This window comes from Panthera pardus, unplaced genomic scaffold (assembly GCF_024362965.1).
Source record: "Panthera pardus isolate Hobbes unplaced genomic scaffold, ASM2436296v1 HiC_scaffold_17, whole genome shotgun sequence".
NCBI classification, from domain to species: domain Eukaryota; kingdom Metazoa; phylum Chordata; class Mammalia; order Carnivora; family Felidae; genus Panthera; species Panthera pardus.
In genome coordinates, this window is record NW_026526732.1 from 150,889,795 (window position 1) to 150,913,453 (window position 23,659).

The 23,659-nt window shown below is 44.6% G+C and overlaps 1 protein-coding gene across 2 annotated transcripts; it reads left to right on the forward strand.

The window, feature by feature from the left end:
* Positions 1-399: 399 nt before the first annotated feature.
* PPP1R10 (protein phosphatase 1 regulatory subunit 10) lies at positions 400-19,217 on the forward strand. Of its 2 annotated transcripts, XM_019419958.2 has the most exons (20): positions 400-511; positions 734-1,256; positions 7,441-7,558; positions 8,235-8,321; positions 8,476-8,611; positions 9,857-9,908; positions 12,166-12,243; positions 12,627-12,800; positions 13,008-13,113; positions 13,226-13,338; positions 14,477-14,577; positions 14,837-14,984; positions 15,062-15,220; positions 15,322-15,568; positions 15,753-15,816; positions 15,917-16,111; positions 16,260-16,335; positions 16,586-16,699; positions 16,859-17,659; positions 17,955-19,217. In XM_019419958.2, the coding sequence occupies exons 3-20, from the start codon at positions 7,452-7,454 to the stop codon at positions 18,062-18,064; spliced, it is 2,868 nt and encodes a 955-aa protein (XP_019275503.2). In that variant the 5' UTR covers positions 400-511; positions 734-1,256; positions 7,441-7,451; the 3' UTR covers positions 18,065-19,217. The 2 variants fall into 2 exon arrangements, with proteins under 2 accessions (XP_019275503.2, XP_053761268.1); XM_053905293.1 differs by lacking the exons at positions 400-511; positions 734-1,256 and having other exon boundaries at positions 7,483-7,558; positions 8,235-8,259.
* Positions 19,218-23,659: the final 4,442 nt, after the last annotated feature.

A 23,659-nucleotide genomic window follows, 5' to 3' on the forward strand; every position in this document is an offset into this window, starting at 1 on the left:
AGGGGGGGGCTATGGGGAGAAGCCAATTTCAACTGCGTCACAATTGAATTTGGCCTCAAAATTGCGTTTTTCCTAAACCAGTCATTACGATTCTTAGATCTCATACTAAGGGCTTGCGTTTTAAACAATTTTGAAGGGGATTTCGACCGACGTCTTCTCAATGCGCACGCGCCGGCCCGGTTCTACCAACCAGGGTGAGAAATGTTCTGGAGGACGGAAGTGGTGGAAGCAGAGGAAAGGGAGGTGCTAGGCTCTGCGGTCACGCGCTTGCCGGGGGGGCCAGGAAGGAGGCGGAAGAAGGTCCCGGGGGAGGAAGGGGCTGAGCGAAGGTGAAGGAAGGATAGCCAATCAGCTAGCGAGTTGTCTTTCGCGTTGGCCAATGAATTCATGCCTCGCGCACAATGTCTCGCGACAAGGGCGTTTCACTAGCATGTTTGGGCGCGTTGGGCGGCGTCCGGGTATAAAAGACTCCGCCCGAGCAGACAGCCGCCATTCTGGGGTTCGTTTAGAGGTAAGTTTGGGTGTTTTGTCGGTTGGAGGGTTAAGTTTTGTTGATTTTGTTGGACTGAGGAGGGGGTTAGGGATGGGTTCTGTGGAGGGTCATGGCTTATAAAAGGCGGCTGTGTTCGGGATGGGACCTGGATGTGATTGGAGACAACAGATATGGTACTTTGGGTGTTTAAAGCAGCCCGTATTGATTATATCTTTCTCCCTTGTGTTCCTTTTATCCTAGGTTTGAATTTTCTCGGAGAAAGACAGGCCGGCCACGAGGAAAAAAACAAGCCGCAGCAACATCTAAGCCCTTGAAAGGATCCTGAGAGAGGGGGGAAAGGGAAAACCGCAGCCACCAGCCCAACCACTTGTGTCTTCTGCCCCTTCCCACCTATCTTGCCCACCCCACCAGCCCACGCTGCATGGGACTTGCAATCTGTGGCCGAAGGACCGTCACCACATAACTTCAAAAATAATCAACCACCCACCCTTCCCAAACCCACCCAAATTCACTCATCCAGCGTTTACTTTTTTGAATCCACTCAGAACTTTTTTTCTACGACCCCCCCTCCCTAAATGGAGTTGGGTGGGGGGAAAATGAATACTGAGTTGGCCTTCGTTTTTTTAAGAGACTTTTTGATCCAATGAGGCCCCCCAAATAATTGAGTTTTGGGTCTTGGTTGGTTGTTTTATTTTTTTTCTCCAAAATTTGAGCCCCCTCCCCCCCTGAGCCCGAGGTGCTGACGTCGCAAAAAAATTGGATAGTAAGTGTCGAATTTTCCAAAACCAGCCTTGCAACAAGAAATCAACGTTTCCCGTTGTGAAACCAAAAATAATGAGAGGAAGAAATGAGACAATAGAACAAAATAGAGAACTGGAGAAGGACCAAGCCGGTCACTTAATCTCCATTAAAAAAGGGCCTTTGGTCTAAACAGTCTTGTTCTCTCTCCCCTGCCACCTACCTTCCTGCCCTGCTGCAGGCAAGGAAAGGGTGGAGGGAGGGCCAGCAAGTGAGGATTTTGATGGTTAACCCTTGGTAATCCAGCCAATTTCCAGACTGCCAAAGCCATAAGTGTTTGCTTTTTATAAGGAGGAATGGTTAACTTCCTCGTTAGCAGTCTTCAAAAGGGTTAATGAGCTCACATACAAAAGATGGTGGATCTTGTGGCCCAGAAGTCCCACTTCTTTGTGTGTGAGACAAGCAGGGCGCCTTTCAATTTGCCAGATTAATAAGCAATCTGTACATAAAGATTGCAGGGTAAGGAGATGGGCAGAGAAATAATAGCTGGCTATGACTTTAAATGATTGTTAAATCCTCTCAATTTTAATGTAATTTGCTTGGGATATATTTGTGTGGTTAAAATAGGTGGCAATCTAGGAATAAAGATTGCAAGACACTTAATTCAGTACAAAACTATAATCTTAGTGCCAGTACATACAAGATAATGGGGAGGTAAAGAATGTTTTTAATTGTTGCAGGTTGCGCAGGTTATTTAAGAGGAAAAAAGTGATTAACATTTTAACTTGATAACGTTTTGGTGGGTGGGAATACAGTCTAATAGGGGGTGGAAAGGTTGGGAAATGTGGAATTCAGGAGTATAATTTTAAAAGCCATGTAGTGCAATTGAATGCTAGCTTTCTAAAAGATTTGTGTCGTTAAAAGGAATTTTTTTCTTCCCTGCTTCAATATGGCGACTTTCCTTGTCCTTTTGTCTTCAAAGCGGTGTTGCAGGTTGTGTCTTGGCCCATTTTTCTCCTGTCCTCCCACCTCAACCCTATTTGTTGAGAGGGGTCCAAGTCCTCCCCCTTTCCCTTTATAGGGAGGATGGGGGTGGTCGATGGTAGCAGGTTGAACCTCAATTGCAAATTCAATTCTTCCCCTCAGAAAAGTGTTCTTTTAAATATTTTAATTGGTTTTATTTTCACAACTCTCTTACTCAAATTAGGTTAAAGACCATTCAGGGTGGGTGGCTGGTTTGGGGTATTTTACTGAGAAGGGTTGTTTTCTAATGTAACTAGCTGCCGGCAGAGCCGGAATAGCTTTTTTAAGTTTTCCTCTTCTCCATTACAAAATGGCGTCGTCCCTGCTTCTTTGTTGTTTTTTCTCCCCCTTTTGCCATCCAGAGCTTAGGGCCGCCCTAGAAACTTGGTCAAGGGGGAGGAGCAGCATGGAAAGGTGATGTAATCAGCTTTCTTCCTCTCCACCCTCTTGAAACTCCACCCCTGAGCAGATGCTTTCTGGACTCCCTGTGCACGCTGCTGCTAGACAGGAAAAGACATTTTCTGTATTTTCTTTAGAGTATCTTTTATATTCTTAAGAGGGAAAAGCTTACAGGGATTAGGTCTTGAAGTTGTCCATCTCCTGGGCAGCTCTAGTTTTTATATTTAACAATCAAAGCCTGTTGCTTTTATTTTCATCTTCCTTCACTCATCACAACAGCTTGGAAATTTTCCCCGCTTCAGTTGCCAGGGGTGGAAAACCAGTCAAACCAACTATACTTTAAGACTGGGAGCCTTCTGGTGGTGTGTGCATGTGTGTGTGTGTGTGAGCTGTGTGTATGTATGTATGTAGGTGTGGCGTGGTGCGGGGGATACTGGGGAAAGGAGAACTTGTGGAAGTGACTTGAATAGACAAGTGGGGCCTGATACTGAAATGTGCCCTTTCTGTCCAGGAACCAGTCCTTGGGCCTGCATTTGGTCGCTTTGTATAATGAGACGGGGGAGGGTGGGTACCTGAGGACTTCTTTTAAATCACCCTTATTCCCTTATCCCACCTCTGGGTTTGGGGATAAACTCTTTGTGTTCAGTGCTGTGTCACGTTCTCCAGTTGCTTAGCTCCTGTACATTGGTACTAGGATGAGAAGTGAATAGGAAAGGAAGCGGCAGTTGTAAACTCAAGGCAGGGGGATGCAAGCTACGGTGTCTGGTAAGCAAAACCTTTCTGGTATTACATTTCAAAACCTTCATTTCTTTTTTCCAAAGAGCCACCCTTTTTGAATTTCTTTTTCCTTCCCTTTAGAAAGAAATTCCTTAAAAACATTAATGGGAAAATAATGTCTTCATTTTTCAACTTGTGCAGTGCTTTAGCAGTTGGTGCATGTTCAAAGCCATGCCCTATCTGAGGGTGGTATTGGGTATCCTGTCCCTTATCTATCTTCCTCCAACTTTTTCAGTCAAATCTTTGTCCAACTCTCCATATACTTTTCATTTTTTAAAGTCCTGCCTTGAAGCGTGGAGTTTCTAGGCAAAATTGGAAAGCCCTTTTGAACACCTGTCCTGTGGTGACTTGGTGAGACTTCAGGGCTAATTTTCTGTTGGGTACTGATTCTCAAATTAGTGCTTAAACTTCTGGATTGGGTGGGAGGGACTCTTCCACATGTCTATTGACCACAAGTTTTTTATCTTTTAAGCAGTTTGCCATGTGCCTCTGCAGCATACCTTCCTTGGGAGCTGAACATTCTACCCATTGGGGTTCCTGATCTCTAGTGAACAGGGGATTAATAAAGAAGATCTTCTTTAACATGGGAGATAGGGAAACCACATCCATCCAGAGAACCTTGGAGAACCTGATCCTTGTAGTTTGTGGCCAGAGTTATTTTCTGGGATACTTTGCTGGCAGGTGGGGGGTGATTTTACATCCTTACTGAAAGGCAAATAAGGTTTCTGGGAGATCACTGTATCAGGTTTTCAAAAGAAGTTTAAGGGGTAGGGCTTATGCTTAGGAGAGGTAAGACCTTGTACATCACCCAAGAGACCTCATTCAGTTCACTGAGTCCTATTAGGAAATACCTCAAACACCAAGGAAAGGAAGGGTGGGGGGAGTGTAAGAGGTCAAGTACAAAACATTTTCATTTCCAGAAGTGCTAAGACTTCTCTAAGTCAAGGTAAACTCAGACTCCTTCCTTGTTATGAGTGTTGTGATTGTATTTAGAAGGGCTCTGATTTGCATAGGGTTTTTCTCCTGAACCAATTAAGTTCTTTTTTCTTGGTGATGGGTATGGAATAATTTTCGCCAAGCTAGATATTTTTCACCTTGTTAACTGAGTAACCCTCAAGGAAAACTCATTTCAGAGGCAGGAGTTGGTGTCACTTAAGGACTTTTTAAATTTCTGGTAAGAAAGGTAGAAAATTTCCCAGTGCCTTGTGTCAGTAGTGCTCATCTCTGCTTGCAAATATCCTCCATAAGAAGGAATGCACAGCTTAGAAGAAGGTGGAGATAAGGCTGGGGTTATTTCCCTCTCCCCGGCCCTTCTTATTCTGTATGTTCTATCTTGGAGGAAATTAAAAGAGCAAACGTCATGCCCTAGATTATTTTTGGTTCCAGAAAGCTTCCTCAAGCATTCATTCCAAGCTCCAGATATGACTAGGTAATGTTGACACTTAGTTATTGCCCCTCCTTCCCTGTTCAACTCCTTTGCCTTTTCCACTGTAGGCCTGTGCCAGGAATTTAGGTTCTTCATTTCTTTCCACTTGAGTGCCTTGTAGCTTCTTTCAGAATGTACTGACTTTGAAGTAAGGAAATTTGGTTGTAAGACATTTGGAGTCCTTAATTTTAGTGAAAACTAATTTGCCTATAGGAAAACCATGAGAAAACCCATTTACATTTTCTCACAATTGGCACTTAGGAGACAAAACTTAGTTTTTGTTAATTATACTTCCAAATTATAAATAGGAATAACAATGGTGGAAACCTAATATTTAATATATCTGCTTTGTCTTCTAGCTTCCCCTGATTATTCTTGCTTTTTATGAATGGGAATGAAAAAGTTGTCCCTTGTACCCATTTCCAGCAGAAGGCACTGGACAGAATTTAGCTTTGCACTCATTGGTCTCTTTCCTGGGGATGGTTATTCTCTTCTCTCTCACCCTCTTAAGTGAAGGAACATTTGAGCTCAGGTGACACTTTTTTTGTTTCTGAAGGAAGTAGGGGGAACAGTCCTGTTGATTTAGCTCGGACTTGGATATGCCAAAGGTAGTTCTCCAAGGCGATGTATATCCTACTCTTGGTTTGAATCATTGGGATCAGCTGTATTTGGCTGGAAGGGGTGTGGGGGGGTAGGTAGCACTGGTTTAAAGTGTTACTTAATTGAAGGTTTTTGTCAAATTGTGTATATTTTGGTTGATGAAATGTATTACTTTGGATTCACTCATTGCTTTTTTAGTCCCCAACAAATGGGAAGTCGGTCTATATATATCCCATTGTGTCTGTGTATCTCTTGGTATAGTAGTGTCTATGGATCACTTTATATGGTGTCTTACTACATGGGAAAAAATGCCTTTATCTCCATGTCTGTCTCTAAGAATCATCACATTTCAGTGGATTTGGCTCATGGGCTTCTAATCTTATCCAGTATTCTACTTCAGTGTTTTTTTCTCTGACCTCAGGTTCTACCTGTCTTTGTGGAGGTTCCAGGGCAGCAGCAACAACAGCACAGTTAACCCAGAGTTGCTCACCTCTCGGAATTTCTTACCTTATCTCCTCTCTATTCAGCCCACAGGTTATGATCTCAAGAACCAGCCTCTTCCCTGTTTCTGCTGCTTCTTCCTTAGGTTGTTAGGACCTATCTATTTAGAAATTTGTTGGCCTTTTTGTTGAGAGGACTAAAAGGTTGAGATTGTTATGCTTTTTGATTTGTCTGAGAACATACAGAACGAATTTATGTTATTTTATAAGAAACTTGTTCTCTTTCCTGCACAAAATTCAGTCATCGTTGTAAAACACTGATTTTCCCACCCTTCTGCTGAAATTCTGTCTGTTATCTGTACTAGAAGCAGGAGGCAAGAAGTAGTTCTTGCCTCCTTTCTACCCAATGTTAACCTTATATTCCAAATGCAAGTATTACTGAGGGGGCTTTCTTTTTTGGTTCTCAGAAGTTTATATTTAGAGGTATTGTGGATAAAAATCCCAATCAGAGCCACATTGATTCAAGATTATCTTGGGTTCTGGCCTAGAAATTGCTTCACACTTCATCCCATAACAGAGTTTAGCTTTTAATGAGCTCCTTTTCTAACCTGGTCTAAAGTAGCTACTTAAGAATTTAATGGCATTTTTCCAGCTTCTAGCTCTACTCCATTCTTTTTGCCTCTGTGGTTTCTAATTTCAGGCCTTTCTTGAAGATCTTGGATGGTGGTGTGATTTTGGAGAGGAGTAGTGCTCAGATTTGTGTCTTTGCTTTTGAAATCACAAAGCAGTCTTTCTCTTGACTTTAAAACAATAAAAACATGTACAGTATTTGGTTAATGAATGACAGTTCTATTTAAGACTGAGGAGTGCCAGCTTGATATCTTTTATGTCCATTTGTCTCCATTTCTGGGAGCTCCCCTCAACTCTCTTGAGGGAAAGTTTCTGTTACCAAGTTTTATATCACCTGCCATTTTAGCTGATTTTCTCCTGGTGCAAGCAGAGCTCATCCTACCACTTGAGGTGATTATGGCTAAATAAGACTAAGATAAAAAGGAACCGACTAATCTTAGAAGACATTTAGCCCTGTCCAAGATTTGCCCAGTTCTTATTAAACTACAGGTTTTTTTCAGGCCAAATTTATCAGCTGCTAAGTAGAAACAGGAACTAATTAAGCAAAAATGCCTTGGAATGTTGAGTGTTTTGTTACAGGCACTTGTTTTTTAGCCCTAATACAATTTAGTGAAGTTAGCTATCTAGAAGGGATGTAACTGGGAGGAAGAGAGAAAGGTGTACTGCCCAGTCCATTGTCTTCCCATTCAGTCCTGTATTAGTACCATGCTTAACTTGCCAGGGCTTTTTTTCTCAGTGGTGTGATGGTCTGTGTTGATTTTTTCATATCTAGAAAATGGTGAGAGTAGTTCAATATAGATTGAATAATTAGTCACAGAATTTTGTCACATATAGAAATGGAAGTTATTAGAGGGCATAGTGGGACTGTCCTTGCCACCCACTTATTCTGTGGGTTTGCTTTGTCCTTGTCTTAGAAACCTCGATCATGGGTTCGGGTCCCATAGATCCCAAAGAGCTTCTCAAGGGCCTGGATAGCTTCCTTAACCGAGATGGGGAAGTCAAGAGTGTGGATGGCATTTCCAAGATCTTCAGGTGAGTCTGCCTATCTTTGGATTCATTGTGAGTAGAAGATATTGTATGTTGTAATATAACCTTAAGTAAGGCAGACAGGAATGAGTGTTCTTGGAGGGGAAAGGGAGAGTCAGTGAGAATATGATTGGAATCCAATAATTTTAGAGTAAGTGATAGGAAAAGGTGATCCTTTGGTTCCTGGCCATAATGGAATTTGAATATTTGGATATCCACAGTCTTGAGGGAGTCACACTTTGGAAGGAAGGGAGCAGAATTTTTGGTTGTTTTAGGTCACATTCCTTATACCCAAAGTGTTATTTTCCCTCAGGAACCTTCCAGTTCCCCAGTGGAAGGGAAAGAACTAAACCAGTCCTGAACAGACTATGAACGGATGGCTGTTAGTGCTAGGTCTCTTGACCAGGAAGCAGAATCACGTGTGTCCTGTGTTAGAAGCAGTGATGCTTACCTCCCTGGATCAGAGACTTCAGTGTCTCCTGAATTGTCTTCCATCCTCTCATAGGTTTCCATTTCACTCTGGATCCATATCATCCTCCAAGAGGCTTGTGTGACCCTCCTACCCTGTAGCAAAGTCCCAAGTCATTAGGATTATTAATGCACTCCCACAGTTAGAGATGCTTCTGCTGAAAGAAGAGGCATTCTAGCTGCTCCATGTCTAACCTTAATTTCCCTCCTACAGTCTTATGAAGGAAGCACGAAAGATGGTGAGTCGATGCACTTACTTGAACATTCTCCTGCAGACCCAGTCACCAGAAATATTGGTCAAGTAAGTGGGGAGCTGGGCGGCTGAGATGGGAAGATGTTAGAAAGTGGGGGAGGTGAGGCCTGGGTTTCTAGATTATTGATGGGGGAGTAAGAGTGTGGGATGTGGCACTCCAAAACCTAGGAAGGTCATTACAGATTCTCCTACCTGCCTACAGGTTTATTGATGTTGGTGGCTACAAGCTTCTTAACAATTGGCTGACCTATTCAAAGACAACCAACAACATTCCCCTCTTGCAGCAAATTCTGCTGACCCTGCAGCACCTACCACTCACTGTGGACCACCTCAAGCAGGTACCTTAAGTCTTTACAACCCTAGTGCTTCCTTTTTGCATTAGCCTAACAGATAAAATACCCACAGTGGCACTGATGGCGTTGCAGTCTTGGGCCTGTGAAGGAGAGTGGTAGAAAAAAATAGGAATTTGGGGTACCTGGGTGACTCAGTTAAGTGTCCCGACTTCAACTCAGGTCATGATCCCAAGGTTCGTGGGTTCAAGCCCCGCGTCAGGCTCTGTGCTGACAGCTCAGAGCCTGGAGCCTGCTTTGAATTCTGTATCTCCCTCTCTCTCTACCCCTCCCCTGCTCATGCTCTGTCAAAAATAAATAAATGTTAAAAAAAAAAAAATTGAAAAAGAAAAAATAGGAATTTAGTATCAGAAAACTAAATTTAATAGATGTGTGGTTGGGGCACTTCATATATTTGAGCCTTAGTTTTCTCATCCATTACTGGGGTTTTGTTTTTTTTAAGTGACGTGCCACGTTTTTTTTTTTTTTTTTTTTAGGTTTTATTTATTTGAGAGAGAGAGAGTGCAAGTGGGGAAGGAACAGAGAGAGGGGGATAGAGAATCCCAAGCAGTCTCCGTGCTGCTAGGGCAGAGCCCAGTGTGGGGCTTGAACTCCTGAAACCACAAGATCACGAACTGAGCCGAAACCAAGAATCGGTTGCTTAACCAACTGAGCCGCCCAGGCACCCCTATTGTTGGTTGTTTTCAGGGTTAAGTATGAATATGTCTACAAAGGGGTGCCTGGGCGGCTCAGTCAGTTAAAGTGTCTAACTCATGGTTTCAGCTCAGGTCATGATCTCACAGTCAGTGAGTTCAAGCCCCATATCGGGCTTTGTGCTGTTAAGCCTCTTACTCTTGGTTTCAGCTCAGGTCATGATCTCACGCCTTCATGGGTTCAAGCCCTGCAACAGCAAGCCTGCTTGGGATTCTCTCTCTGTCCTCTGTCTCTCTGCCCCTCCCCGACTCATGCTGTCTGTCTGTTTCAAAATAAATAAACTTAAGGAAAAAAAAGAAATTGTGGCTGGAGCACCTGTCTGGCTCAGTCGGAAGAGTGTGTCACTCTTGATCTTGGAGTTATGGGTTCAAGCCCAAGCCCCACCCACATTGGGTATTTAAAAATACCCAATACTTAAAAATACTTAAAAATAAAATCTAAAAAAGAATAAAAGAAACTGTGGGTGAGTTTGTGCAGTTGTTAACTCTGAGAGGATTTATTTTCCTCCTGGCACTTAACTTTTCTCCCCATCTCTCATAGAACAACACCGCCAAACTGGTGAAGCAACTGAGCAAGTCAAGTGAGGATGAAGGTAGGGGCCAGTCCTTACTTTCTGTCACAGCCCTTCCTCATTACTTCTACTTAGTTAATGCCATGTCTCACTTCCATCCTTGAACTGTCCTGTCACTCCTTGCTACCTCACCTTGCTTTTCTCTTTCTTTTAAAAATTGAGCTTCTCTAACCTGTCCTCTTTTCCTGTTCTCAACTCTGAATGGGATTTGTCCATTTCTCTACTGTTGAATGTAAAACAAGACACCACACTTTAGAAGCTGATTCTTAATATCTCTTGGTGTAAAAGGTATACACTTAAAATTCTTTGGGGAAAATAGCATCATCCTAGAGAGTGTCATCATCACTCTGTTTTTCTAAATATAAAGCATATTCTGAGACTTTCAGTGTGTATTTTCTTAACAACAGATACACTATTTCTACCAGTAAACACCTTCCTTTAGGGCACGGACAGAATCCTGACTGCTGGAGTAGATAGATTATAGCTTTGGTGGCAACAGAGTCTTTCCTTTTCTAAGACAAAGCGTTGTGGACTCTTTGGCAAGGGCCATACAGTTCTGGCTTGAAGACAGAGCCTGGCTCCAGAAAGTTACAGCCTTTTCTTTAGTGGAAAAAAAAGGGGGTTATACCCAGGGTACAAACCACAAGTACAAGACACCAGTATCCCACAAGTGAGCAGTATTCTAGCAGAGCTAATCCCCTGATCAGAATACAGGCTTGCTCTTTTGGCTGAAGGGAATGGTGTGCTAGGTCCTTTTGAAAAGAGGCTTTGGTGGTTTGGGTGTGGAAGGAGCATGTAGACCTGGGTAAGCCTATCTGAAGTTCCTTTAGCTATAGAGGAAAACACAGAAAACGTACAAAGATAAAGGGTTTAACTCACAGAATTGTTTCAGTGAAAGACCTTTTCTAGCTTTCTATTCTTTTAGCTGTATTAATTCTTGGTTTTTAAGCCCTTTAAATACTGAGCACTTCTGATTTGTGACATCACAAGTATCTTTAATAATAATTTGTAATGTAAAAATACATTACAGAAGATCCTTTTAAATCATTGCCCATCTCTTGTTTCTTCATTGTCGGGTATATTGTTCTCTGTTTTCCAGTTGGCTCAATTGTATGCTGCCACTTTTGAATATAGGTGTAATTCTTGTATAATTTCTTTGGATACTGTAATTTATATATTCCTTATAGACTGTAAAGTTTCATTAGACCATAATTTCATTTGGTCCAAAAAGGTTTATAATATCCCTGCATTGGGGATGCCTTGGGGTTCATGTTGCCTTAAGTATAGAAATTGCTGGTTTTGTGAATATTTGAAAAGTTAGGTTTTAATGTTTTAAACAATCTCATTATTAAGTGAGTCTGTAAGTGAAAGTGTTGGTAAGAGGAGGGGTGCCATAGATAACGTTATTTGCCAAGTACAAAAGCCAAGAGCTGTAAAGGATTTTTTAAAGTTTATTTATTTTTGAGGGGGGGAGGGGCAGAGAGAGAGGAAGAGAAAGAATGCCAAGCAGGCTCAGTGCTCTGAGCATGGAGCCTGATAAGGGGCCTGATCTCACGAACTGTGAGATCATGACCTGAGCTGAAACCAAGAGTTGGATGCTTAACCAGCTGAGCCACCTGGGTCAGACTCTTGGTTTCGGCTCAAGCCATGATCTCACGGTTCCTGGGTTCCAGTCCCAAATCCAGCTCTGTGCTGGCAGCATGGAGCTTGTTTGGTATTCTCATATTCTCTCTCTCCTTCTTTCTGCCCCTCCCTTGCTCATGCTTGCTCTCTCTCAAACTTAAAAAAAAAAAAAAAAAAAAGATGGATCTAAATCTGCCTCCTTTGAACTTTGTCTTTAGGCACAACACAAACTAATACTGGTTAGGGGAAGAGCATTGGCACTGGCTTCGTTCTGGTTTTCTAGCTTTCTCTTTCTCACTTTGTGAAGGAGGTTTAAAAATCTTTGGAATATAACAACCACATGAAGTATATATAAAACAACTGATGTAGTTTTTATAATGTATTCTGTGTGTAATTGATGTTCATTCTCCCTCTTCCCCACCTCTGCCCCGCCTCCCCTCCCAGTGTTGAATTGGAATAGAAGACTGCTATATGATTCATCTTTCCATTTTGAAGAGTTTGGTTTTTCAGCCTATCCCATGTTTTTCTTAAAACTCTGAGTTACTTTTTTTGTTACACAGGTTTTCACAGTATATCTTTAAACATCTCTGTTTTCTGTTATTGGAAGAGTAATATTTTTAATTACTTAGGCATTTCCCCTTACTCTCACCTGTAGAGCTCCGGAAATTGGCTTCAGTCCTTGTCAGTGACTGGATGGCTGTCATCCGCTCCCAGAGCAGTACCCAGCCTGCTGGTAAGCTCCTTAGTCTTTTATCCCTTGTATTTATTTCTTTCCCACTGGGACATGGCTTTCAGTACCTTTAGCCTGCTTCATCTCTGAGAGTCTTTCTCTTTAAGTAAAATCCTTTTCTGCTTTGTTTTTGTTTTTTTTTTTTAATTTTTTTTTTTTTTTAACGTTTATTTATTTTTGAGATGGAGAGAGACAGAGCATGAACAGGGGAGGGGCAGAGAGAGAGGGAGACACAATCTGAAACAGGCTCCAGGCTCTGAGCTGTCAGCACAGAGCCTGACGCGGGGCTCGAACTCACGGAGTGTGAGATCATGACCTGAGCTGAAGTCAGACGCTTAACCGACCAAGCTACCCAGGCGCCCCTCTGCTTTGTTTTTTAACAACAGAGAAAGATAAAAAAAAACGTAAAGAAGAGGGGAAGAGTCGAACCACCCCTCCTGAGCGACCCTTGACTGAGGTGAAAGCTGAGACCCGGGCTGAGGAGGCCCCAGAGAAGAAGAAGGAGAAGCCCAAGTCTCTACGAACCACAGCACCCAGTCATGCCAAGTTCCGTTCCACTGGTAGGGCTGTTGACCAGTCTTGGGACAGTCTGTGGGCGGATGCATACCTAGGGTCTTGTGGTGGAATAGCCGATTTATGAAACGGCACACACATGGAAGAGGGAAGACTAGTGGGTGAAGCTTGGACTGGATGAAGATTTGGGGTTGGACCAGGGAAGAAGAGTTAAGAGAGTTCAACCCCAATATCGTGTTTTTTCCTTCCGCCAGGGCTAGAGCTGGAGACCCCATCTTTGGTGCCTGTGAAGAAGAATGCCAGTGCAGTGGTGGTTTCTGACAAGTACAACCTTAAACCCATCCCCCTCAAGCGTCAGAGGTATGGACCACATCCTGGGTTTCTGCGTGGGTTATGTCTGTGGACACGAGGGAGAAAGAAGGGGCAAGTCACAGTGAATCAGAGATGTTGTTGACCATTCCTCTTCTGACAGCACCACAGTTGCTCCAGGAGATGCTGCCCCCCCTGCAGAGAAGAAATACAAGCCACTGAACACCACACCCAATGCCACCAAAGAGATCAAAGTGAAGATCATCCCACCACAGCGTGAGTCTAAAGTGAAGGAATATACTTGGAATTGGGAACAAACCCTTTTCATGGGAATGATTGTTGGGGGGTAGGTAGGGGATTGATTTCTTCATGTCCTAAGTGTGTGTGTGTCTTAATTTTTGCACTTCTGGAGCTCCCCTTTCATAGGATTACTTAGGGGTACTTTTAGAGATGGTATTGGGAGGTATGTGACTGGTTAGGAGCACTCCCAGCTGCAGGATATTCTGTCATGTCAATGGGGGCTGGCTTCTTCAGTTATCTGAGCTCTAATTCATACTTAAAGCTACAAATTGTTTGCCTTTAAAAGAAAGAAAGAATAGGGGTGCCCAGCTGGCTCAGTTGGAGGAGCATGCAATTCTTGATCTCCAGGTCATGAGTTTGAGCCCTGCATTGGGTATAGAGATTACGTAAGATAAAAATAAAATTTTTTAATAAATTTTTCATAAATTTTATAAAAATAAAAAATTTTTTTAGTAAGAATAACAAGCATTTCTTATATGAATCCAGCATATGCTTCCTGGCACCTTGAACTTATTATGTCCTAAGTTTTGTTGTTTGTCTTGTTTTGTTTTTAATCCTTTTCTTTTTTTTTCATTACTACTATTATTTTTTGAAAGTTTATTTTGAGGGGCGCCTGGGTGGTTTAGTTGATTTAAATATCTGACTTTGACTCAGGTCATGATCGAGGCTCAGGTCACGTGAGCTCGAGGCCTGTGTCAGGCTGTGTGCTGACAGCTCAGAGTCTGGAGCCTGCTTCAGATTCTGTGTCTCCCTGTCTCTCTGCCCCTCCCCTGCTCACGTTCTGTCTCTCTTTCTCAAAAATAAATAAACATTAAAAAAAAAAAACTCCATGAAAGTTTATTTTGAGAGAGAGAGAGTGCATGTATGGGGAAGGGGCAGAGAGAAAGGGGAAGAGAATCCCAAGCAGGCTCTGCACTGTCAGCACAGAGCCCTATGTGGGGCCTGAACCTGAGCCAAAGTGGGACTCTTAAATGACGGAGTCACGTAGGCAGCCCTTATGATGTCCTAAGTTGGAGTAGGGTCTCCATTGGCCCATTTTCTGCCCAGATTTGTGTATAGGAATAGAATTGTGAAAGAGTCTAATGATTCCATGTTATGCTTTTTCCTTTTATAGCTATGGAGGGCCTGGGCTTTCTGGATGCGCTCAATTCAGCCCCTGTTCCAGGCATCAAAATTAAGAAGAAGAAGAAGGTGTTGTCACCTACAGCTGCCAAGGTATGAGCCCTGGGCAGTAGGTGTCAGTGACAGGATGTCAAAAGTAAAGTAGAAGGAAGGGAAGGGTTTAGCAGGTAGGGGTGGTTTGGGAGGACAACAAGATGTAGGCTGGGGTGCGGGTGGGAGGTTGGCAATGTGAGAGACAAAGTCTTCCTTTATAGGAACTCATGGGAGATTCTGTCTAGGACCATGGACTAATTGCCTTACCTTAACTTTGGCTTTCTTATCAGCTCATTAACTTCTTTTTCTTTCATTATAGCCAAGCCCATTTGAAGGGAAAACGAGCACAGAACCAAGCACAGCCAAGCCTTCTTCCCCAGAACCAGCACCTCCTTGTGAGCCTATGGACACAGACCGCCCAGGAACCCCAGTTCCCCCTGTTGAAGTCCCAGAGCTCATGGATACAGGTAAGTCTAGAAATTGGTTCAGATTTGGGGGTTTTCTGAAAGAAAGGGCCTGCGTCTAAAACCTCTTTTGCTTACAGCTTCTTTAGAGCCAGGAGCACTGGATGCAAAGCCAGTGGAGAGTCCTGGAGATCCTAGCCAGCTGACCCGGAAAGGCAGGAAGAGGAAGACTGTGACATGGCCTGAGGAGGGCAAACTGAGAGAATATTTCTATTTTGAACTGGATGAAACTGAACGAGGTTAGCGTGTGTAGATTCCTGTATAGTAGGTGGGTACAGAGAGTTTAAAAAGGACGTGGTTGTACTTACTTTTGCTCTTGTTTTTTTCTCCTTGCCAATAGTAAATGTGAATAAGATCAAGGACTTTGGTGAGGCAGCTAAACGAGAGATACTGTCAGACCGACATGCGTTTGAGACGGCCCGTCGTCTGAGCCATGACAATATGGAGGAGAAGGTGCCCTGGGTGTGCCCGCGACCCCTGGTTCTACCCTCACCTCTTGTCACCCCTGGAAGCAATAGCCAGGAGCGATATATCCAGGCTGAGAGGGAGAAAGGAATCCTTCAGGAGCTCTTCCTGAACAAGGAAAGGTGAGCAGAACAGGGTTTACGCTCTAGGCATGAACCATATCCGTATTAAGTGCTTGGACTGCTGAGGGGAACATGCGCTCTGGGGTAATTCAGAAGGGGGTGTAGGCTAGGAGGGAATGTGAGAGCTTGAATAAATAATTTGACTATCTTTTTTTTCCCTTATTACCTGTGATATTCCTAATAGTCCTCATGAGCCTGATCCTGAGCCCTATGATCCTGTACCCCCGAAGCTCATCCCCCTAGATGAGGTGAGCGAATGCTATGTGGCAATGGAGACTGTGATTGATTTTAATGTGTCTTTCACATTTCATTTCCATTTCAAATGGAATTGTTCTCCTGTTCTTGCAGGAGTGTTCTGTGGATGAGACCCCATATATTGAGACCCTGGAACCCGGGGGAGCTGGTGGCTCACCTGATGGGGCAGGTGGCTCCAAGTTGCCTCCTGTCCTAGCCAATCTCATGGGAAGCATGGGTGCTGGAAAGAGCCCCCAGGGTCCTGGAGGAGGGGGCATCAATGTCCAAGAGATCCTCACCTCCATCATGGTAAGAGTCCACCTTCCTCATTTCCATTTTCTCTGGAATCTGCTTGTCTTTTTACGCTAATACTCATCTTCTCACTTACCCCCTCATCTGCCTCTCTTTTCTCTGCCAGTTGTTAACCTTGCTCTCTATTCACCTTGCCTCCTCACAGGGTAGCCCAAATAGTCATCCCTCAGAGGAACTGCTAAAGCAACCAGACTATTCAGACAAGATCAAGCAGATGCTGGGTAATCACCAGGGCCAGCCCTGGGGCCTGGGGGGAGAAAGCCTACTTTGGGGTGTGGGGAGCAGGGTTCACAGACAGTGGTGAGCCAGGGGTATTGCTGCTAGATGGGGAGGGGAAGACTGGATAGAGCATTGCTCTGCCAAGTTGGTCTGAGAGGGCCAGAGGGGCGTACCTAAGTAGGAAGTCATGCCACTCTTCTAGAATCCTCTTGCTGACTGTTCTCTTTTTTTTTTTTTTTTTTAAATTAATAGTGCCACATGGATTATTAGGCCCTGGTCCAATAGCCAATGGTTTCCCACCAGGAGGCCCTGGTGGCCCCAAGGCCATGCAGCACTTCCCCCCTGGACCTGGGGGACCTATGCCAGGTAGGTAGTAAACGAGAGGTTGGAATGGGTTTACCTGCTTGATTTTGGTATGGTAATAGTGTAGGTTGACCAAAAGGTGGGAGGAGATAGTTTAGGCTGGGAGAGGCTGTCCCTGAGTGTAACAGGTAACTGTTGCTGTTTCTGTTTTCCCCCTAACAGGTCCTCACGGAGGCCCCGGTGGGCCAGTGGGTCCACGTCTCTTGGGTCCCCCACCCCCTCCACGAGGGGGTGATCCCTTCTGGGATGGCCCGGGTGACCCCATGCGGGGTGGCCCAATGCGGGGGGGTCCAGGACCAGGTCCTGGACCGTACCATAGAGGCCGTGGTGGCCGAGGAGGAAATGAACCTCCTCCTCCTCCTCCCTTCCGAGGGGCCAGAGGAGGTCGCTCTGGAGGAGGACCCCCAAATGGAAGAGGGGGCCCTGGTGGGGGCATGGTTGGAGGTGGTGGGCATCGTCCTCATGAAGGCCCTGGTGGGGGCATGAGCAGCAGCAGTGGCCATCGTCCCCATGAAGGCCCTGGCAGTGTCATGGGTGGTGGGCATCGCCCCCACGAAGGCCCTGGTGGTAGCATGGGTGGAGGTGGGGGACATCGTCCCCATGAAGGCCCTGGCGGTGGCATGGGCAGTGGCAGTGGACATCGTCCCCATGAAGGCCCTGGCAGTGGCATGGGCGGAGGCAGTGGACATCGTCCCCATGAAGGCCCTGGTGGAGGCATGGGTGCTGGTGGTGGACATCGCCCCCATGAAGGCCCTGGTGGGAGCATGGGTGGAAGCAGTGGACATCGCCCCCATGAAGGTCCTGGACATGGAGGGCCCCATGGCCACCGGCCTCATGATGTCCCTGGTCACCGAGGCCATGACCATCGAGGGCCACCGCCTCATGAGCACCGTGGCCATGATGGCCCTGGCCATGGAGGAGGGGGCCACCGAGGGCATGATGGAGGCCACAGCCATGGAGGAGGTGAGAATAGTTCCTGCTCCCTGTATGGTTTTTGGTGTTCCATACAAGTTGTTGGGGGAGCATTAGTACCCCAGGTGTGCTAGGCCAAACATGAGGTCACCTCATTCTCAGCATGCATTCAGTTCCTACCCTTTGCCCTTCCCCCAAATCCATAAGATTCCAGGTCTCCCTGAAAGAGAAGTTTTCAGGATGCTGTGGATGGGGTGGGGGTGGGGGTGGGAGGAAGTGGGGGTGAGGGTGGCATTGACCTCTGTCTGCCGTTTTTTATCTAACCATTCCACCGTCATTTCCACAGACATGTCAAACCGCCCTGTTTGCCGACATTTCATGATGAAGGGCAACTGCCGCTATGAGAACAACTGTGCCTTCTACCACCCGGGTGTCAACGGGCCCCCTCTGCCCTAGGGACCACCTCCTCTGCCCCACCCACACACACCCCTGTGGACTGCAGCCTTGCTCCTTCTACCCTGTTATGGCTTCTGTGAGGCCCACTTTTCCCCTTTCCCCAGCTGATGAGGAGCCGGCCCCCTCAGTTCCCACCTGCTTGGGTTTCTGGGGGTTTTCGATCACTGGTGCGTATTGATGTACATATTTTCCTCCAGTCTGGGGAGGAGAGACTGGATACATTCTGTACCCTGGACTGCTGAAGAGAAGACCCAGTTGGCTTCATTTTTTGAGGAGATTTGCCCTATAACCCCAAATCCCTTTCCAGTATTGCCCTTAATGCCTGAGAACCTAAAGCTGGTTATCCTGGAGAACACCTCTAACTCTCCTATTGTGGGTCCTCCACATGCACACAGAACTGACATGGGATCAGCTGCACTTATGAAATCATCCCAGCCAAGTTCATTATTCCTCATGGGGGTGGGGAGATGGTAAAAGGGGTATTATATATCCCACTGCACTGAGAGGGCTCAATTAGGCTGGATTTGAGTTCTGGAAAATATCATCCCCACTTCTGCCCTGACACAGGCTTTACATTGAGTCCTTTCTCAAGACTTTGCAACCTTCTGTGAACACCCAAGTCTGCATCATGGGTCTGTTAGGTTCAGTGATGGCCAATTCACATCTGCATCCAGTGGAAGTTTTAGCTGGTATAGGTAAGGCTGCTGGTGTTGGTCCACCCTTGCCTACAACTCATTCTGGAAACTTTGTAAAACACTTCAGTGAGACCAGCTTTTCATCAACTTGCCCAGCACGCTGGGCCTGACAGTCACACTACATGCACTGCCTTCAGGAGTTGGCGCACTCTTTGCCCCCACCTGGAACCTTGTTGGTGTGAGGCCTCTGGCTCCCTTGCCCTGTCAGCCACCTCTGAATCCCACCAGGTGCCTTCCTGGGTGGGTGCAACAAGCTGACTTGCCCTTCCCCAGCCCTCTCCTTCACATGTCTCGGCATCAGTTGTTTTCTGTGAAAACAGTGGATTGGTTGGCTTTTGTGCAGGGTCTTGGGTTAGAGCCACAATGGATTTGAGGGATGAGTATTTTCTTTTTTTCTTTTGGTTTTGTATATTTTGTACATTAATAATAAACAGTGGAAAGAGAAGCAGCTTATTTAACCCCTAGTGTGTTTGGGCTCTTTGTTTAAAACCCAGCCATTATCTGCTGTTTGAGGTACATTAGGACAAACATTTGTGGAGTGTGTTTTCAGTTCTTGAGCTAACATTTATTCTGTGAGGTCAGTGTTGGTATTAAGTGAAACACTTAAGGAATATTTTGAACATAAAACACCCATAGGTACAGAGTAAATCCCATGGGTCAACATTCTTTGAGTAAGCATTGGGACCTAGGGGAACACAGCTTTTCACAGATTGCTGGAGCTACAGATGGTGTAGGTGGACATTCACTTCAACATCCCTGTGGAGTTGCTTAGGGAAGGAATTTAAGTGAGGGTGGGTGAAAGGAGGAAAAGCTGGTGGCTCCTATTAAGAGCAGTTCCAGTGGAGAAAGTGAAGAAAAGCAGAAAATGTACGCTCCTCCTCCCCCAAGAAGTGTCTTTGCAAAATAGAGGTCACTATACTAAGGCTGCTGCTAGATGATCCTGGATTTTTTTTTTTTAATTATTTTTTAGAGAGTGCATGAGCAGGGGAGGGGCTGAGGAGAGAGGGAGACAGAGGATCCAAAGCGGGCCCTGTGCCAAGAGTGGAGAGCCTGATGTGGGGGTTGAACTCGAACTATGAGATCATGACCTGAGTCAAAGTCAGATGCCCACCCAACTGAGCCACCAAGGTGTCCTGATGATGCAGGATTCTTAAGGGCAAGTATTGAGAGCCTAGTTGATGGAGTAAGATTCTTGGGGAGACAGGTCTTAGAGATCAGAACATAGGATTACTACAAATAATAAGTTTTGCTAATTTTGAAATGGGAAATTAGAATTATAGTGCATTTTGAGGAGGAAGGTGGGGATATTGGGGCATGGGTTAAGAACAGTGGTCTTCAGGAGCACCTAGCTGGCTCAGTAGAGCATGTGGCTCTGGAACATGTGGTTCATCAGAATCAACTGAGGGGCTTATTAAAAGACATGAGGAATGGGGTCCAGCAAGTTTTCTAATTGAGTAGTTCTGGGATGGATCTAGAGATTTTGCATTTCTAACAAGTTCCCATGTGTTGCTGATGCTGATCTGGAAAACACTGAAAGACACTGCCCTAGAACACAGGATTGGTCACACGAGGGCATAACCTAAATTTCACAGGTGTCATTTACATTTAGCAAGGCCAATGGGGCTAATTTTATCTTCTCTTTGCTGAGTCCTCAGAGGGGTTGTGCCCAGTCAGCGTATACAAGCTCTGTGCACTTAGGACCTGAGAAAAGCACCTAAAAAGAGGTAAAATATGAGGTAAAAAAAAAGATTTAAAAATAAAAAATAAAATATGAATGAAGTAGGGGTGCATGGCTGGCTTGGTCAGTGGAGTGTGCAACTCTGGAGCTTAAGGGTGTGTGCTGGAGCCCTACGTTGGGGGCAGAGATTACTTAAAAATTTTTTAACGTTGAAAAAAAAAATGTAGTAGTACCAGCTCAAGTGGAAAAATCTAGTGGGCCACTCTCTGGCTTGTGCTTCCCTATCTCTGGCATCAAGCCACAAGAACTTTTAGAGCTCAAAGTTTTTTCTACGTTAATTTAAAATTTAGTTCAGCCATTTTTCTTTCAAATTCTCCATGGAAATCCAAAGCGACCCATTTCCATGCCTTCACCAATTCCCCTGCAGGCACTTCTCTCCATTTCAGCTGGTCTGTTCTTCCTTTCTGCTTCCATTCCCCCTGCCCCTGAAATACCCTTTCAACTTTAGACATTCTCTGTCAACCCCACCCAAAGCACACCAGTTCCATCTCCAATTCTAGATCATCACTGTTCTAGTTTCCCCATTCCTGCTCCTGGGCAGTAAACCTAATGTTGCAAAAAACACAAATCCTACCATCTTGACACCAACTCAACACTTACTGCTACTTGGCAATTCCTCTTGATTGGCACCCAAGCTCCTGAATGAGATCCATCCAGTGTGAGCACCATTTCCTCTTCACCTGAAAATATCTGAGCCTATGTGATCTTCCTTTCCCAGAGGAAGAAGGGTATCAGTTTCCAAGGCAGTATCTAACCCTCTCTCAGCATCTCCTCTACCCACTCAACTATTCACCCAGCAGCCAGAACAATTTTGTAAAAATCAAAACACGGGCACCTGGGTAGCTCAAATGGTTGTGTCGGACTCTTGATTTTGGCTCAGGTCATGATCTCCTGGTTCACGAGATGGAGCCCCACGTTGGGCTCTGTGCGGACAGTGCAGAGCCTGCTTGGGTGTTCTCCCTCTCTGTGCCCCTCCCACTCTTTCAAAAACAAATACACATTAAAAATAATAAATTCTCACCACTGTGTGAGAATGGCCTCCCATTGCTCCTCAAACAGTATCCCAACTCACCATCAAGGCTTACAGGCTCTGAGTGTCCTGGCCCCTGCTCTATCTCAAGCTGCCTATCTTGTCTATGTCAAGCTCTTCTGGCTCCAGGGTCCCTGAAACACTATGGTTTCTTCCCTGAGGGCTCTTCTTTTCCACTCACCTAGTTCCTTCACTACCTTCAGGCCTTGGCTTTAATGTTATTCCTGAGAAGTCTTATTCACTGGATTTAAAGCCCACCCCCTACCCTTTCTATCCTAGCTCCAAAGGCAGCAGAGTTCCTATCCTTGCACTAACAGAATCCCAAGCGATGCTCATGCTGCTGGTCTGGGACACTTTGAACATCACTACCCAGAACAGCCAGTTCGGTGTCCCAGTTGTTGCATTTAGCACTGGCCACAAAATGGCAACTTTGGATACTCCCATGCTGTATGGCCACAAGGCTCATTCCTGGTTTTCACTTTTCTTATTGTAGTTTCTTACTGTAGTGTACTGGCACTATTTCCTAAAACCTCTTTGTGTGTTCCTAAAACACAGTGCTATCCTGGCTCTCATGCTCTTCCAGGACTCACGCTTTGGTTACCCTGTCCACATTTTACACAGAAGGAAAACATCCAGGACACTGGAGTCAGCTAAACAAGAGCCATCATATCAGCAACAACCATCTCTGTTGAGGGCAGATGATTGTGGGCAGGTCGGTGTCCTCTGTTTCATTAGGAAGGTATGCAGAAGAATCTCTGCTTTTCAAAACCATTTCTATGGTAGTTATTATGTACATTAGTGCATGACTTATAGATAATAAAAGTTGTCTATGAGTAAGAATATTTGTTAACAAAATTCCATTTTCCAGGCTTTGGGTTATCCATACATACTGTACCATATAAACCATATTTTTTGTTCTTTTTGCATTGTATTTTTTTGCCCACATTTAAGTGCATTATTAATAACTCCATTACTAAGTATGTATATTGAAGGAAAAAGTACAATTTGTGTCCATGTATGGAAGCTGTTTTGAAGCATCAAGTACTTGTAGTGAAGTTGATAAAAAACTTGAAATGCAAAATTTTGGTATTCGTTTTATAAATAACATTCCTATATATTTTATGCATCATCTCATCTAGACCAGTGAACTGAAAAGTGTAGAGTGTAATGTGAAACACATCTAACAAAAAAATTTAAAACACTTTAGAAAATAATTGCCTAATCCCTTAATAATCCTACAAGGTACTTTTTTTTTTTTTGGTTTATTCATTTATTTTGAGAGTGCACAAGCAAGGGAGGGGCATAGTGAGAGAGGGAGAGAGAGGAACCCAAGCAGGTTCCGTACTGTCAGCACAGAGCCTGATGCGGGGCTCCATCTCACAAACCATGAGATGGTGACCTGAGCCAAAATCAAGAGTCAGTCAGTTAAGACTGAGCCACCCAGGTGTCCCTAGGTACACACTTTCAATCTTTTTACAGATGAGAAAACCAGTACCAAGAGGCTAAGTAGCCTGTCCAACATCATACTGTTAGTAAGTAGACTTGAAACCTGGCTCCCATTACTTCACATAATTGTGGAAATTACTTTACATAAAACATCTTACTCAGGTGCTTGGTTTAAGACCCTGATTTTTTCCCCTCAAATTCCATAAGAGGAGTAGTTCCTTTCTAATTTGAGATGTTCCCTAACAACACTATTTCCACACCAAAACTACAAAATCTGTACCTCAGGCTATTACTTATTCACTTGGTCAAAAAATAGTCTCCCCAAAATAGATATCCAAGCTGTCAGACTTAACCAAACAGCTCCTCATATTCCCTCTGGAACTGGATACATCAGATCATTCTCTTCTTTCTCCCCAACTCCCACACATCTCTCCCATCCTTTCCTTCCCATGCCTCCCCTACCCTAGTTCAGCATTTAGTTACCTCACCCACAAGTTATGGATTCCATTCCATTCCATTCCATTCCATTCCATTCCATTCCATTCCATTCTATAGTCGACCTCACCCATCACCACCTAAAGTCACCAACCACCTGCCACTGGTTACTTTCCAAAACTACCTCTCCAATATAATAGTAAGAAAAATGGCCACACCAGCTACGCTTTCTCATTAACTCCCAAATAGTT

Excerpts from the sequence above, each read along its gene's own strand:
- PPP1R10 (XM_019419958.2), top strand. The coding sequence starts at position 7,452 with ATGGGTTCGGGTCCCATAGATCCCAAAGAGCTTCTCAAGGGCCTGGAT. Across the intron at positions 8,322-8,475 it reads TCACCAGAAATATTGGTCAA|GTTTATTGATGTTGGTGGCT; the intron begins GTAAGTGGGGAG and ends ACCTGCCTACAG. Across the intron at positions 16,336-16,585 it reads CAAGATCAAGCAGATGCTGG|TGCCACATGGATTATTAGGC; the intron begins GTAATCACCAGG and ends TTAAATTAATAG.